The 16736-nt window shown below is 34.5% G+C and overlaps 1 protein-coding gene across 3 annotated transcripts in view; it reads left to right on the forward strand.

Moving 5' to 3' along the window:
* The window catches only part of LOC130900688 (protein phosphatase Slingshot), a 114754-nt gene that overhangs the window by 75848 nt on the left and 22170 nt on the right, over positions 1–16736 (forward strand). For all 3 annotated transcript variants that reach the window (XM_057811463.1, XM_057811462.1, XM_057811464.1), the window contains one exon: positions 9817–9992. In XM_057811463.1, coding sequence (XP_057667446.1) covers positions 9817–9992 — 176 coding nt within the window. The remainder of the gene's footprint in view (positions 1–9816; positions 9993–16736) is intronic.

Raw genomic sequence — 16736 nt, forward strand, 5'->3', positions numbered from 1 at the left:
GAGGGCCAAGGATTGAACAGGACCTGGTTCTATTGAAAGAGGAAGAAGAAGAAGAATCCCTACGCGGGATTGAAGAGTCGACAGAAAGTAGCTTTCAAGGATGCATTTTGTCACCTACCCCCAAGACAACTGGATCTACACACCAGTAGGGTAATACCCAATTCCGTAGACACCACATATCACTACCATGAACTGATTCTGGACTGGGGTGAAGGCAATCTGAGTGAAGTCAATACATCAAAGACCCATGTTGCTATAAAATAAAACTATGAAATTAAAAGGAATCAGGCCAAAATAACTAAGGCAGCATCTAACGCCTTGAATTGGTTTGTTCTTGGAATAGTGCTCGCACAACCACAGCAATAGTTAATCTAGATTTTACCGGAAACAATTTAGAGCATAGAAGAAAGGTCGCTGATTTGACGATGATACTACAACATAGTCCAACCTAGAGCAGTATTTGTGAGATCTACTTGATAGACAGAACTGGCTTATGATCACCGAGACTTCTTCTTTTGGAGAAGTGCAAATTTGTGAAATCGGATACCAGGGGACGTCTTTCCCGAACTCTACAACCTATAGAATACTCTAGATACTCGAGTCCAATAGTGTTGTTCTGTTTCGAATATATATATTTTTTTTATTTTTCAAGTTTAATTTTTATTTACTTTGCAAATGGTTCGAGATTTCAATTGTATTTTTGGCTAAATATTTGTCGCTTGTATATTTACGCACCGGGCTCTATAACAACGAAGTGGTGGTTACAATCTTTGTGTTAATTGTACCATGAATGAAGTCAAAGATGAACCTTGTGGATACGTTACTCAAAAAGGAAACTGGAAACCTGCATCATCGGCAATTCGTACTATTATTTATGATTTATCGAATCCTCATTTACACGCATTGATTCTATCTAGTTTATCAGCTAACGCTCACTTTAATACCAGAAGTTATATTTGGACAGTCCATTTTTTGTCTCCTGAGACGCATAATAATTGTTTAAATTTATTCTCAATAATTTGATCATGAAACAAGTGTTTACTTTACTTTTATTGTTTGGAACGTTCTGAATGTGGGAAATAATAAGAAATGACAAATAAAATTTTGGTTGTCGATCTGATTCCGCTCCTGTTATAAATTAATTCAGCGAAAATTACATGGAAATAACTAACGGAAACTAAGGAGAAATTAGTACCTGCATTTCTTGAAAAAGCCATCATACCAGGTAATAGTCTGTAATGGACATTAATCATTTATCCAATCATATGATCACGTAACACATACATCTTCTTAATTATTCGGAGCAATACGAAAAAAAAATGTACGAGGTTTGATGAAATAATACGTGAAATTATTTTACAGAGGGAGTTTCATAAGAAATGGCGATTTTGACATGGGTATTCAATATAAAAGGCGTTGAAGAAAAAATTATTATACACATTTTCTACGATTTTGCCGCAACCACTGGCAACATTGTATTGGAATTTTATACAAATATGTTTTGGCAGCTGATACAGCCAATGAATCATCAATTACATGAAAAAATTTTTAACCAACCGTAACTTGCGATAAAGGCTGGGTTACCACCAAGCTTCATGTTGTCTCACACAAATTGGGCCCCGATATAGGGTGTCCCGAAGACCGTTTTGGCAAAAACCAATTGTAAACCTCAACCTCCATCAATTCGTTTTTCGATTTTTTTCATAGTTTTACGATTTGTACTGCCCGCTTCACTGTCAAGATTATAGGCGTACCACGTGTCAGAATTATTTTTTATTTCTGTTATCGTTGATATATCAACACCGAATTCGATAGATAATTTCTGACCCGATTCAACTTTTGTCAACCGCGGTTTAATTTTGTTGACATGTTTTAACACAAATGCGGTATATACCTCATAAAAAACGGTTTAAAACTGAAGTTAGCTATCCACAACCAATCAAATGAACGGAAAATGTTTCACAAAATTAAATACAATGAACAAATACAATATCACTCAATAAATCACGTGACTAACTAAGAAAAACACATTTTTTTCCAAAAATCCATTTTATTTATCAATATAATATCCTTCAAGAGCAATACAACCATTCCAACGCTTTTCTTTGCATTTGTTTGAGATCAGCGAATAGTCAGTAATCACTGGGGGTCAGATCTGGACTATACAGTGGATAAGTAACCAATTCGAAGAGTAATTCGTTCAATTTAGCCATCGTTGCCATCGTTTTGTGAATCGGTGCATTGCTTTGATGAAACTGTGGTTTTATCTTCGACATATTTTTCTTTATTTTTGCATTCCAACGATCCATCAACTCTATGTAGTATTCGCTATTGATGATCTCTCCCTTTTATCGATAATTTATGAACAATATTTCATTCGTATACCAAAATACTGGAGCCATATCCTTCCCAGCTGACTGTTGTGTCTTTGGACGCTTCAGACGTGGTTCACCGGCTGCAGTCTATACAGATGATGATCGTTGTGATTCCAAAGTGAAGTGATGGAACCATATTTTATCGCTTGTCTCAGATCGACGCAAGAAATCTGATTTATTACGTGTTAATATGGCCATAGACTGCTCTGAATCATCTAAATAATCGATGTCTATACGACCACGTTTAAATTCAGCAATCCAATAAAAAATCTGTCTGGATAAAACTTTTAAAGCCATTTCTGAGCTTAGAAGGTATTTTCTTTTCATCAAGAAGCAATGAGAGATTAACAAATGAAATTGCTTTGAGTCCATAGTTTTGAAAATAACAAAAGTAGTTTCACTTAAATGGCTGTCACTTTTTTTTATTGATCGAAATATCATCAAATTTTACACATAGTTTTTTGAAAGTTGGTACTTCATAAACGTCATAAGGATTTGACAATGGCAACGCCATCTGTGTGACAGTCACACGATTTATTGAGTGAACCAATACATATTCAAGGTCCAATTTCATTGGACAGACACACACTTATGAACCAGATACAAGTAACGAAACAATTTCTGAGATAATGATGGCTTCCGTTATAGACGTTCTGAGAAAGATAATTTTATTTAAAATAACAAAAACCGGTTCGGATAATTGACGTTTGGATTATCGAGGCTCTATTTATGAATTTATTTATATTTCAATATTTGCTTCTCGTATTTCCGTTTTCACGTTTTTCGCTGTTTCATTCGGCTCTTTCCGTTTTTTAACTAGCACATTTTTTGTTTGATTGTCCTCGTTACCATATGCACAAAAATATTCGTCAACATTATGGAAATATAAATAATTTGTTTGTTATGTATTTGTTATAGATATTAATTTACGATATATATTTAAAGCTTTCATTTTCTCATTTGGTTTTATTTTTGACAATTGTGCCGCCTCTGTATTAACGTAAATTATTAAGCGTCTTCCTCCTTATAAGGCGAATCAAGCTTCTACTTACAGAATTATGTGTGTTCAGTTCAGGTGCCGTTGTACTATAGACAACTACAAGAAATTTGCACTTCAATCGGTAGCTTCCACGGACAATTACTTCTAATGGATTTACTTGATACATTCTAATAAAATGCTGTAAGGGAAAACGGACAAGTATCGTGTAAAGTAGTAGGCGTATAAGTGTAGAAAACAAAACTTTATATGTGGGATTTTTGTTTTTATTGAAAGAACTATCAACCCGCCTCGTATTCGCCCCAAGATATTTCGTCTTGATTTCAATCAAAATCGGTTATCTAACCTGTAATAATCTGCATTCCTAGACTTCCAGAAAATTCTTAAATCACCATATCAAAGCTCGTTTGGAGATAACACAATTTGAAAATTTTTTGGTTTGCTGTGAACTTTAAGACGGTTGTCTGAAAAGTTCCTGACCCCAAGCTGAAGATGTAACTACAATATCATCTGTTTTGGACGCTTATTACTATCTGATAATAATAAAGTAAGTCGTTCTGAAGATTTTTTTTAAATGGGAAAAATCGAGTTTGGAGCTGTCGTTAAATATTTGTTTTTGATACTGTGTTCGACTGTAAACTTATGGATCTATGTATATGGATCCGAAACTAAACAACCATCGACTCTATGGGTCTTTCAAGATGAACCGGGATAATTGGACATGTCGTCATCGTACCGTTAGAGCAACGTAGAGAGATCAATTCTGAATGGTAGTCGAATCATTCTCCACCACGACAATGCGAGACCTCACACATCAGTTCAAACAAAAACGTTTTTGGACAGTCAAAACTTGGAATTTATAAAGTCCTCTTTTGGCACCTAATCTTATTCCTGCAGATAAAAAATAAATAGCGAGGTCTACACCTGAAGAAGCGGTTGTACCATCGAATGACATGCTTTGGAGTTACTTCAATCGGAATGGAAAAAATGCTTTGACAATTGGTTCAAACGCCTACAAAAGTATATTGATCTTAATGGACAATATTTTGAAAAACAATAAAACTATATCTAATTGTAGATATTTGTTTTTATTTGTCTATATCAAAACTTGAGTAGCAACTTTAGTATCATCGAAAAAATTCACTTCTACAATTCCACTTTGTCTTCTAAGGCCATTGCAACTCGTCTAGTCAGTAATGGAATTCTTTGTCGATTGTTACAGACCAGAAAGATCTTTATTCATTTGGGTATTCCAGAAGAATTTTTTCTTTTAAATCTCTCATTTTCTTATAAGCATTGGTTTTTGCTTCCGGGTATTTATCAAGATAACAAAGAAGATTTTTGGTACTAGGATAGGAGCGCCATTTGCAACAATCAGTTCTTGGTGTTAAATGCTCTTGAACACATTTTACAAAACCAAAGATTGTTATCTGTAAAATTTGGAGGAGAAAGAAATTAAGGCTTCAATACTTGCCAAGATTACTTTCGAAATTTCGTTAGCGCACATCGAATGGTAATTGAAACTGTTTCCATTAAACACGTTTTTAGTGTTACCAACTTCCTTCATACGATGTGGAACCGTCGAATTGAATAAATTCTATAATAAATGAATGTGGGCGTTTGGTCACGTCGATTTGTATTTCTGATTGCGCATTTTTTTTTTCAAAAAATAATTGGCAATAAGTAACCAATACCATCTTTATTATTTTAAACGGAACCTTCTGTATATAACTTATTTTTTTGGATGTAGCCAATTTGTGATTGTTAATTTTTATAATAAATCTGAATATTTCCGTTGAAGATAAGTAAATGTATAGAATTTACCGAAGAATATAAAAAAAATGAAATAATATACAGGGGGTTGAATGAAAATACAAATAGAGGAAAAAACAAATCATAATAGCGGATGTATAGAGAAAAATAAGATACAGTTAATTTTAATGTGAGCAATTGTACACAATTAATTAGTTTGAATTTGCAGAAGTCAGTAACTGCTCTTACTATATCAATAAACTTAGAGGTTTCTAAATATTCTTGATTTCACCCATACAGAAAACCCCAGAGTTGACAAAGGTGCCAAGTTTGGGCCAGTCCTGGGAAGCCCAGCTTAACTCATTTTCGACTATGCCAATGATTACCCAAGCTTGGGCCAACCCTGGATATCCCAGACTTGACCATTCGTTGACAACCCAGGCTTGGACCATTTTTATGTTGTTAATTATAGTAAGAGTAAGATTAGATATAAAAATTAATGTTTGCTTATTTTTAAAATCAAAAAAATCATATTGAATTAAAAATAAATAAAGAAATGAAATAAAGATAAAGAAGAAAAAGTTATGTAATGAATAAGTCCTGGTATTTAGCCTTGGCCCAATCTTGGCGACTAAGCTTGGCCCAGAGTTCTACAAAGTTGGGCCAAGCTTAGTCCCTTGGAACTTTCCTCTATGGGCAGGTCCCTTCTGTTTCAAAATTAGTTTTTTTAATAATTTTTAAGAGATAAACATATTAAAAGGTATAAGAAATAAGAAATTTAAACTGTTAGATTGAGATCATACTCTATTTAATCCGAAGGGAAAAAAACATTAACCACAGAATGGTAAAATCGAACTTCAATAACCCTACGATCGATTCTTATCAAATAATCGAATGCTATTTATAGTTAACACTCTATTTGCCATGCAAGCTTTGTGGTATAGTGAAAGTACTGACAATAATAGTAAGATAATTACTACTGGCGGATAAAAATATTCATCGTATTGTTTGTAATGTGAAAAAATTATAACGTTTGCATATAAATATGCTAATGATTCTCAACGCTGCTGCGCCTATCGAATATCGTTTGCAATTCACAATAAATTGTCTATAATCGAGGTTGTTGACATTATTTCTCAGTATTCTGTACAGGGTGATTAAAAAATTGAACAGTGTTGAAATATTAAAATTTTATATTACAAGAAAATTAACCAAATATTATGTCTCTTCATTCAATTTAGAGAATATTATGTGAATAAAGACAATTTCTTATTTCTCAGATATTTTGATATATTAACGCATCTAAATATTGTTGATTTTAGGTCTCTTCTGTTTTAAAATTAGTTTTTTTTGATAGTTTTTAAAAGAAAGATAAATTTTGACTTTTCTTTAAGTCTTTTTTTAACATTTCTTTATTGATTGGTATGATTTTTCCTTTCTTTTTTCCTCTGATTCGTCTTTATCTCAACTTTTTAAGCAAATTTTTGTATTATTTCCTTAAAGTTTTCCTTTGTTTCTCATAAACGTCATTAGAATTTGGTTCTTGTGGTTTCTTGACGTAATCTTGATCTTGCGGTAGACATATTATAGAAAATTGTCGACACAAACCTTTTTTTAACAACGTTATTTGTACGGGAACCAAACAGTTTTCCAACAAATCAATTTTTTCTCTATATTTTTTAACCAAAGCGTCACGAATGTTTTTTAAGACGATTCTGTCTCTCAAAACAAAAAAATATTTTGATAAAGACGTAAAGAAAAGTCGAAACGTCAACATTTATCTTTCTTTTAAAAACTATCAAAAAAGAGACCTAAAATCAAGAACATTTAGATGCAATCAAGTTTTTAAAAGTTCTTCTGGTTCATCATGTAATGGAAGTGAAACTTTACCACTGGAACAGCACATTCTAACAGTTTCATCTTTGAAAACATCGCAATTATTTCAGTCCTTGGCATACAACTAACTATATCTACAACAGAGAATCAGTTATCACGATTTTTCCTTTCCATAATTGCATTCAATACAGTATTATAAAGCTAAAACAATTTACCGCATTCCAAAAAACACAATAACAAAAAACAACATTATTCGGATGAGACGCCATTTCACTTATGAGATGTGAGCTATTGAAGGTTTTTGTCGATAAATGTTGTTATAACTTTCGTTGGACGTAAAACAGTGTGACCAACACATTCACAATTAAATTCCCTTGCACTGAGAGAAAGAACCGGGTCCAAAGGTTTACCACCGATTTTCAAAAAAATTATCGAACATCCTTTCGCATGAAATTTCGACGGCGTGTGGTCTGCATTTCTGCATTATGAATTCTTCTCACCTGCGATCGTTGCTTGTCTTTCTGAACGAACTCATACCTGAAGAGGAGTTTCAGCTGCTCTCAAAACACTTTGTCGCTCTGGTTGCTGTGTGTCCGAAGATTTTTTATTTCGTGCAACTTTGCTGCACGGGGCCTTTGCTTTCGAGGACTTTTTTAAACAACGGAATTAGAATTAAAACCAAAGAATTGAAAACGGTAGTCAATTGGATTGGATTTGACGTGGCCGTTGAAACGGTATTGCAGTATTCAGAGTTGGAACTTCATTATTGGAATGCTATATTTTGAGATTTTTTGACAAATAATCGTTTTTAATTTTGAAAAACAAACTTACATGCACATTTATAATATTAGGATAAAACAGCTCTACTGCTTTTCTCCATTCCTCTTTGTTTATGACTACTTCACGCTAATTCTCTGTTCCTATTCTTCTTAAATTTTCTATACATGCTTCTATAGATTTTTACCGTGGACGCTCTCATTTCCTTGTCTCTCATTCTCCCTTCAATAAGCATCTTTTCACGCAACTATCTTCATCCATTCCGGCTATATGTCCCATCCAACGAAGTCTTTTTGGTCTGACCACATCCCCCATCTCAGCTTGTCCATATAGAACTTTCGTTGTTTTCCTCCATTCGTTTTGCTCATACACTTCTCAGAAAATCCTTCTTAGTACCTTTCCCTTCCATATGTTTATCCACACAACATAGTTGGTTGTATAACTGTCTTTTAAATGCGGCTCTAAAATATCCTTTGATCTTAATCCTTTGAGGGTTTCGGTTTTGTTTGAGTTTGAGGGTTTTGTTTCCTCGACTATCCTGTTTTCATCTTCGTTTGTCACTGTCAACTCAAGGTGCTCGAATTCCTGGACTATATCAAGTCAGTACTCCATGTTTTGCTCTGTCGTTACTTTTAAATGGTTGTGAAGTTATTCAAATCCCTTCCCATCTCCGTATATTTGGACTTTTGTATTTTCAAATAGAAGAAACATTTTTTCTGGATTCTCTTTTGTACCACAGCAACTTCGTAGATAAGGATGTGTGTTTGGTTGTTGTAAATCATTCTCTGGGGATTCGGATGCCACCACTTCTCACGTTCATTTTAAGTAAAGTGGTAATTGGATAGTTTTTTTTATTGAACTATCGGTAAATATACAAAATTTGTGATAAGGTACAAAATTACAAACATCTACTAAACTCTTAAGAAACGTTTCTTGATTCCAAGAGTACAACACATTCCAAGTCTTGCAGGTTGAGTCTTTGTTGAGTCTTTGGGGTGAAGTGGTTGCTTCAAGTTGGAAATGTTAATTTATTTATGAAATCCTAATAGTAAATGTAAAGCCTAGCATTATTGTGCCTAAAAATAATTGAGGTATCTCTATCTATCTGCGAAAATCTGCATCGCAGTGACGATTCTAGAAATATCGAAAAAAATCCACAAAGCGGTACTGGATGATCGTCGTCTGAAAGTGCCCGAGCTAGCAGACATAGTAAGCAGTTCAAAAAGTGCGATACATCGTATATCAACTGAAAATTTGGACATGACAAAGCTGTGCGTAAGTTAGGTGCTGATTTTATTCTCAATGGAACAAAAACAGCGTTTGGTAATGCTTCACAAAGATAAAGTCGAATTTTGAAGCCGTTCTACAACCATGGATGAACGTGGATGGACAGAAACGAGAGAACCGGCTCCAAAGAAGGCAAAGACTGTTTAATCAAGACATGCGTTGTTGCAATGACCAAAATTAATGACTTGAGGTTTGAATTGCTACTTCGTGCACCCTATTCGCTAGATTTAATCCCCTCGGATTATTTTCTGTTCCTAGACTTGAAAGAATAGCTCCGTGGTCAAAGATTTTCCAACAATAAAAAGGTGATGTCGGCAATTAATAATTATTGATTGAGGACTTTGACGATTCTTATTATAAAAAGGGTATAGAACTTATTGAACATAACTGGGGAAAGCTAAAAAAAATTAATATATTTTCAAAATTTGTGAGACCATCCTCGTCGTAAATCACCACCACAAAACTCCATAGTACAATTAGACAATCTTCAAGTTTGCGCTATAGTCTAAGATGGTTTTCTGGAAAGTATCCGATCTTAGCCTGAAGATGTCAGCACTTATCAATTTAGAATGGGAAATATTATTTGTGAGATTCTCTCAATATAGTTTCAATAATTTTGGACACTAAGTTTCTGTTTGACAACCGTATGGCAAACATTTACTAACGAACTATATTTGATTTTTGGAAGGCCATACTCCTATTTAGATTTAGAGAATATTTCTGATATGTTTTTCTTTATAAATCGTCTCGATTTTAGGTCTCTTAGGTCAATTATTTTTTTGTTTGTTACAGGCAGTGAAACTTGAGAGTGTTCATCCAACTAGAACCAGATATTTAGTTGTCGTTTCGAGAATGGGTGCGAGAGGCGAAGAATCGTGTCTTTTGGGCATCGATTGCAACGAAAAAACCACAGTCGGTCTTGTCTTGAGGGTTATGGCAAACACACATATCACTTTAGACGGAGACGGGTAAGTTAGTTATATTCACCGCTTTCGTTAACGAGAAATATATTTTGAATACGATTTTTGGTAACTTTATTCTTGCATAATTTCTACAAATATTAAGGTATCATTATATCGTCCAATTAGATCGAAGAATCGCGACCCTTTTAGGGATTGTAGTGAAGATTATTAAGTTATCGAGTCTTAGGTTCGATTGGCCGTATACGGATACAAAATAATGTCTTCTACTCCAAATATCACGTGTTTTATTATTGGTGAGCAAGGCGATTGAGTTTTTTAAAGCTCTATTAATTCGTCTTTGATTTTATTCTGCTCCCACGCAGCAAAAAGTCTAACCGCAATGCCCTCTTCTTGCTCCGGGCACATTTGAGCTGATAATACTTCTTAACTTCCCTGGGCGACATTGCCATTCCGTAGATTCCATGGTTTGATTGTGGTACAATGTAAACATTATTTGGCTTAAAACGTGCCGTAAAAGAATTATGAAAACACTGTTCAACGCCTAAAAGGTTTTGTCGTAATACAAATTAGTACGAAATCATTAATTCCAATTTTTTGGTCATTCTTATCCACCAAATCTTACGAGTCGAGGTGCAACTAAAAAAAAATATTGAAATATGTCGAAACGACACGTTTTGTTTTGTTATGAAGTACGCTCAACAGCAAAAAAACCTCATACTCATAATTGATAGTATAATTTTTTCAAATTATGGTAAGATTTGATTATTTTATCAGTTATTTACACGAAATCTGCCGAAAATGTTCTTCTACTACGGCGAACGCATCCAACACTAGCAGGCATCGAAGAAATCCAATTTTGGACTTACTCCTCTGGCATAGGATCCCATTATTTATAAATATCAATTTGGAGCTTGTTTAAGTTAATATCCCATAAATGCTATATGGGATTCATATCGGGAGATCGTGTAGGCCAGTCCAGAAATGTGATCCCCACTTGCTCCAAGTATTCAGTAATATTTTTTAAGATAAGTAGAAGTATTATCCTACATCAAAATGAAATTGTTATAAATAAATAGAGCAAATGGGATCACAGCCTCTAGAAGAACTTCACGTTGGAATTAAGTCCATTCCAAACCATAACTCCATTCGAACGACTGTGATTCGCGACAAGTACATTGAGCAAATCACCTCCCTGATCGTCTCCACACTCTGTTTTGATCGTCAACAGTTCCCCATTGCTCTTCAGTCCAGGTGCCAGCCATCAGTGACTCCTTAGTGCATCGTGCATGGTAAACTTAGTTACTTTAATTGTTTCTGTAATGTATCGTACGATTCGGCCTTGTTTTGCCAAGTCAGCAGCTCGGGCTGCATCTACATTCGAAGGAACCATTATTCCGGACCATAATTATCAAATCTGATGGTCCACTAATCCTGAAGGGATTATTTGAATGGACTTAGAACCTAAATTCTAAGTAATAATCAGATTACACACAAAAACAAACATCGCTGTGTCCGATTTTTTTCTGTTGAGTTTATTAGCAAAATACACTTTAGTCGTAATTCAAGGTCTTAATTTATTGCTTATTTTATTACACAATTATACAAGCTTAGAAATAATTAACAGGTAGACACACCTCGAAAGGTGTGAAAACTTGTGAATTTATCTCATGTGAACAAAAAAAAATGATGTGTATAAATGAAACTTATACCAAATTTATTCAAATCATTGAAAAATTCTTATGTTTGTGGACTCAACTTTCCTAAATTTTGTTTTAATCCTCCTTGATTTCGATTCTAATGAATAGAGTACTTGGATATTGATTCTATTAAATAACGAGACTAAAGAAAAAGTACGCATGCTTCAAAAGTTAAGGACTGTCATCTGTTTAACCTTAATCCTACTCTTTCGACGTTAAAATCGAGCAAGGATTGTTGTGAAACTTGGAAAAACTGCAATCGAAACTTATAATTTATTGAAACAGGTGGAATGCAAAATATTGACTTGATAAAGAATGTGTGCGGCAAATTTTACATCAAAATTTAATCGTGCGAAAACTTATCCTGAAAAGGTAATAACGTGTATCGAGTCTTGATTTTTGCGTACGGTACTGAAACAAAACGCTAATCCATCATCTGGAAGATTTCAACTTCGCTAAGAGTCAAAAAAGCAAAAACGACCAAATAAAAATTAAAGCAATGATGATTGTTTTTTTATATACCTACACTGGGTTCCTCAATGTGAAACTGTTGATCCACATTATTAACTTCACGTTCTTTCTGAAATCCGTGAAAAAATAAGTAAAAAATGATCCTAATTGTGGAAAGAGAAGTCGCGGCTTCTTTCTAGCCAAGTACAACATCCCAGTGTTAGACCACCCACCTTATTCGCCGAATCTTGCACCGTGCGACTTCTACCTCTTTCTGGTTAAAGCTGCATTAAAAGAAACAAGATTTGAGTCTGTTGTCTGTTGAAAGAGTGGAAAGAGACTGATAAAAAAATCACTTTTTGTTATAATGAAGCTAAAGATAACGCGAAATTTATACAAGCTCTCGAAACGAAATGTCACTCCTTACATTTGGATGATCCGGTGAGAAATTTCATTTATAAACATAGATTATTTCTTTATTCTTAATTATTTTTGTATTTTCATGATTAAATATTTTTTTCGGCTACTTTATAATATTTCTATCGTATTTCATCTATTTCCTAAATATTAATATGTTTGTCCTACACGAATATGTTAATTTATCATTTTTTATCATTGTAAATTCGCTGGTACTCATCGTGAAGTTCGTCATAAATAAGGAATCAAGAAACTGTCATTCTACTCAATTTCAATTGCGTCGACTTCTCAATAATCTACTTGGTACTTTACGGGAGGTTAAAAGGCAGAAAAAGACAGTTTAGAACAATGGAAGATACGCATGAACCAATCTAAGGATAGAGAAGGAATATAGATTCAAGGTGCAGTTAATTTATGTATTCACATTGAATTTCTTATGTTTCTTATCTTCAATACTTTAGACTGTGAGGATTATTTCAATTTATTTTACCTCAAAACGAACCAATAACCCTTTTTTGGAGTGGAATATATTTAATTCCGTTATTCTTTATTATATTCATAATATCCTTCAATTTCGCCCAGTATATTAGTTTATCGTTACCTTGTAAACAAATCAGCACTGCTGTAACCGAAATGTCACGTGAATTTATTGATAAAAATGTATATTACTGGATGTTTATCGCGTGCACGTTTTTTAATGGTGTTTTAAGATTAGCGGTCCCCTTAATTCCGTTGATTGAGCCAACCTCCCGCCAAGACAATGCTCCAGTTCATTTCTAAAGGTTTCTAGCCGACGTCAGCATCCCAAGGTTAAACCATATGCCCTTTTCGATGCTTTCCCATCACTGTACTTTTTAAGCATAGTGCTACTCTATAAGGGCTCATTTCCAAGGTCTCAGAATGGTGAGGGGAAAATTACGTTTAATGGTGAGGGTGCGACAAGAATGTGCCGGGTAATGATCAATTCTGGTGTTTTGTAGAGTGTTGTTAGAATACCGGTAACTGGTGGCATCCGGCGACATTCTAGCAGATCTTTGCAGCCCACCAGAACCCTAGAACTCACAGTTCCCGAGAGAACTCTTACTTTGTGAAAACTACGTTGAAAGAAATAAGATTTGATTCCGTTGAATTTGTAAAAAAGAGCTTCGCAATAAATTAATAATTTAGTAAAGTACCTGTATTTAAAAGGGTTAAGAGGTAAGCAGATTTACAAAGATATGCTTAATACCATTGGTGATCAATGTCCTTCGTATGCGACCGTGAAAAATTGGACTGCAAGCTTCAAAAGAGGTAAATTTTCCATTGAAGATGATGACCGATCGGGAAGGCCAGTTTCTGTGTTAGTCCCCGAAAATATCGATGCAGTTCATGATATGATTTTATCAGACTGTCGAATTGGGCTAAAACGGATATCTGAAGCACCGAATATTTCATACGAACGCGTTCATCATATAGTTCACGTCAATTTGGACATGAGAAAAATTGGTACAAAATGGATCCCCAAATTTTTGAATGTTGACCAAAAGTGCGATCTGTGCTCGATTTGAAAACGATGTAAAATTCTTAAACCGAATTGTTATTATAGATGAGACTTGGTAACATTTCTACGATCCAGAAACAAAGAAACAATTGATGAAATGGCGACACTCTGGTTCTCCAAGACCTAAGAAGTTTCGTGTCCAAAAGTTCAGTTTTTTGGAATTGCCATGGAGTAATCATGATTAATTTGTTGGATAAGGGTAGAACAATAACTGGAGATTACTATTCGACATTACTGACCACTCTACGGGAAAAAATTAAAGAGAAAATACGCGGAAAGCTATCCAAAGGTGTTTGGTTTTTGCAGGACAACGCCTCTGCTCACAAATCTCATGCTGCCATGCAATAAATTCGTGATTTAGGGTTTGAATTACTAGAACACCCCCATTATTCACCAGATTTGGCTCCGTCCGACTATCATTTCGTTCCTCAACTGAAAAAAAGTTTAAAAGGTCGTAAATTTTCTTCCTGTGGAGGTCTGGTTTGCAGATCAAGAAGAAACATTTTTTTTTGAAAGGTCTAGAAACGTTGCAGGTTCGCTGTAATAAATGTATCCAATTAAGAGGAGAATATGTTGAGTAATAAAATATTTTGACATTGAAATTTTTGGTTCTATAGTAGGCTAAGAATTTTTTAATATATCCTCATATATTGTTGAGGATATAAGTTGATAAGTAAGTTTTCACGACGTCGATTCCGTTATTTAATAGCTGAATCATTTTGTATAAAATAGAACTCGTCGGTCTCTCTCTCACGATCGATTTCCGTCTTTGAATCAAAACCGCGGAGAAAATGAAAATCGGAGTTTACATTAGCGTTGGATGAGAGGCGACAAGTGGAGCGCGTAATGGACGTCGATTGTATTCGTCATTAATTATTTATGTATGCGTCGCCGATTTCAATTAACGATATCATTTTTTAAAAATAACTTTCCAAATAAAGCCATCAATTAATTCGTTAAGTCGAGTTCGTGAATCATGTTTTTATTTCAACGTCATTCCCTTTAACCCCTTCAATTTTTAAAGAAAATGTCTCAAAAGACGAACCCAACAACTCCATTCAGAAGCGCGCTATTGCTTTAAACGTGCACATCATTTTTAATCATTTTGCACGATTTGGGGCCGCACACTCACTCAGTTGGTGCAAGAATTGATATTTGCATTTTGATGGACATGTCAACAAGCAAAATTGCCTCTACTAGAGTGCATTCAATCCAAAAGACAAAGGAGACACACAGTGAATTTAGAGTCCAATAGATCTCTGTCACGAATTCGTGAAATTTTTCCAGGCAAATTGATCTCGAAGAGAGGTGACATGAATTTACCTCCACGCAGTCTCGATTTAACACCTATGGACTATTTCCTTTGGGGTTATATCAAATCTAGAGCTTACGCTTACCAACCGACTTCCTTGGCACAATTTAAAGAAAATATACTTCACTAAATTTCAGTCATCACGAAGAATATATTCAAGCTCAATTTTTGTGCTCGATTAAATGAATGTCGTGAGCGCATCGGTTTACATTTGAATGATCCCAAGCAAAATATTTAGCTCGGAGAAAAAATTTCCCTCAAAATTAATTTATAAAATTAATTTTGATCTTATTGAACAGAAATGTCATCAAATGGTATGAGAGGTATGGGAGCTTGTTCAAATGGGTCCCGACTGTTATTAAAGAAAGAAAAAACATCGGTATACCACTCTCTATTTCTCTTCACTCTATTCTGATTAAATTGCCATGATGTCGAAAGTTCAGAGTGGTGATATCGGCAAAGAAATCCGAAACGAATAGAGAGAGAGAGAGAGATAAAGAGTTTTATACCTATATTCTTTCTCTTCCAACAATATAACTCCACGTACATGCCACTATCTCTATCTTTAATATCAATTCTATGGATGGCTCCAAAACAGCAAACAGTGTACGAAAACAGAACCGAACACTGTGAAAGCTTGGGCAGTACATCAACTGTTTTTCAAGCAGAAATATATGCAATTGATTTGTCGAAAGAGTTATAGGAAACAAGAGATTATCACCTTATCCGACAGTCAAGCAGCCATTAAAGCTTAAAATATCATAAGATCCAAGATGGTTTTGAAGTACCATTTGTAGAACCTGAATCGTATGTGGAATCAGCTACGGAAGAATAGAAAAAAGTATTAGAAAAAAGAGGTTACTGGAATAATCTACTGGGGTTTAGACAGGCAAAGATACTCTTGGGAATCGAGAAACAAAGAAGGAAGTCTTCGCTTTAATACATACTAGGAGACGTTAGGTTTAGAAAAAGATGCAACGTGCAGATTGTGCTAAGTAGACGACGAAACCGTTATCAAAGTGCAAGAAACTCCAGAGCATTACACCTTGGAGCGTATGAAATAGTAGATGAAGATCTTTTGCAGCTGAAGCCATTCTACTTATTGAACAAGGATACGATACATTCTTTGGGTCTCAGTATATTTAACACTCAAACATTGTTCGGGTCAAAGAAAATCCATTAATGGAAAATGACTGTTAAGAAATAAAAACATTAATTAAGCTTTGCTTTGCTTTGTTTGGGTAAGAGATCGATAGGAGTAGAGTTAAAAACATTTTGACCTGTCCTCGTATATTAGAATTTGTTATTTATGTAGCGAAATCAGTGTATTCAATTTTCGGTATATAAAAGCGAAGTTCATAGACAACGAATTG

The sequence above is a fragment of the Diorhabda carinulata genome, chromosome X (genome assembly GCF_026250575.1).
Source record: "Diorhabda carinulata isolate Delta chromosome X, icDioCari1.1, whole genome shotgun sequence".
NCBI classification, from domain to species: Eukaryota; Metazoa; Arthropoda; class Insecta; order Coleoptera; family Chrysomelidae; genus Diorhabda; species Diorhabda carinulata.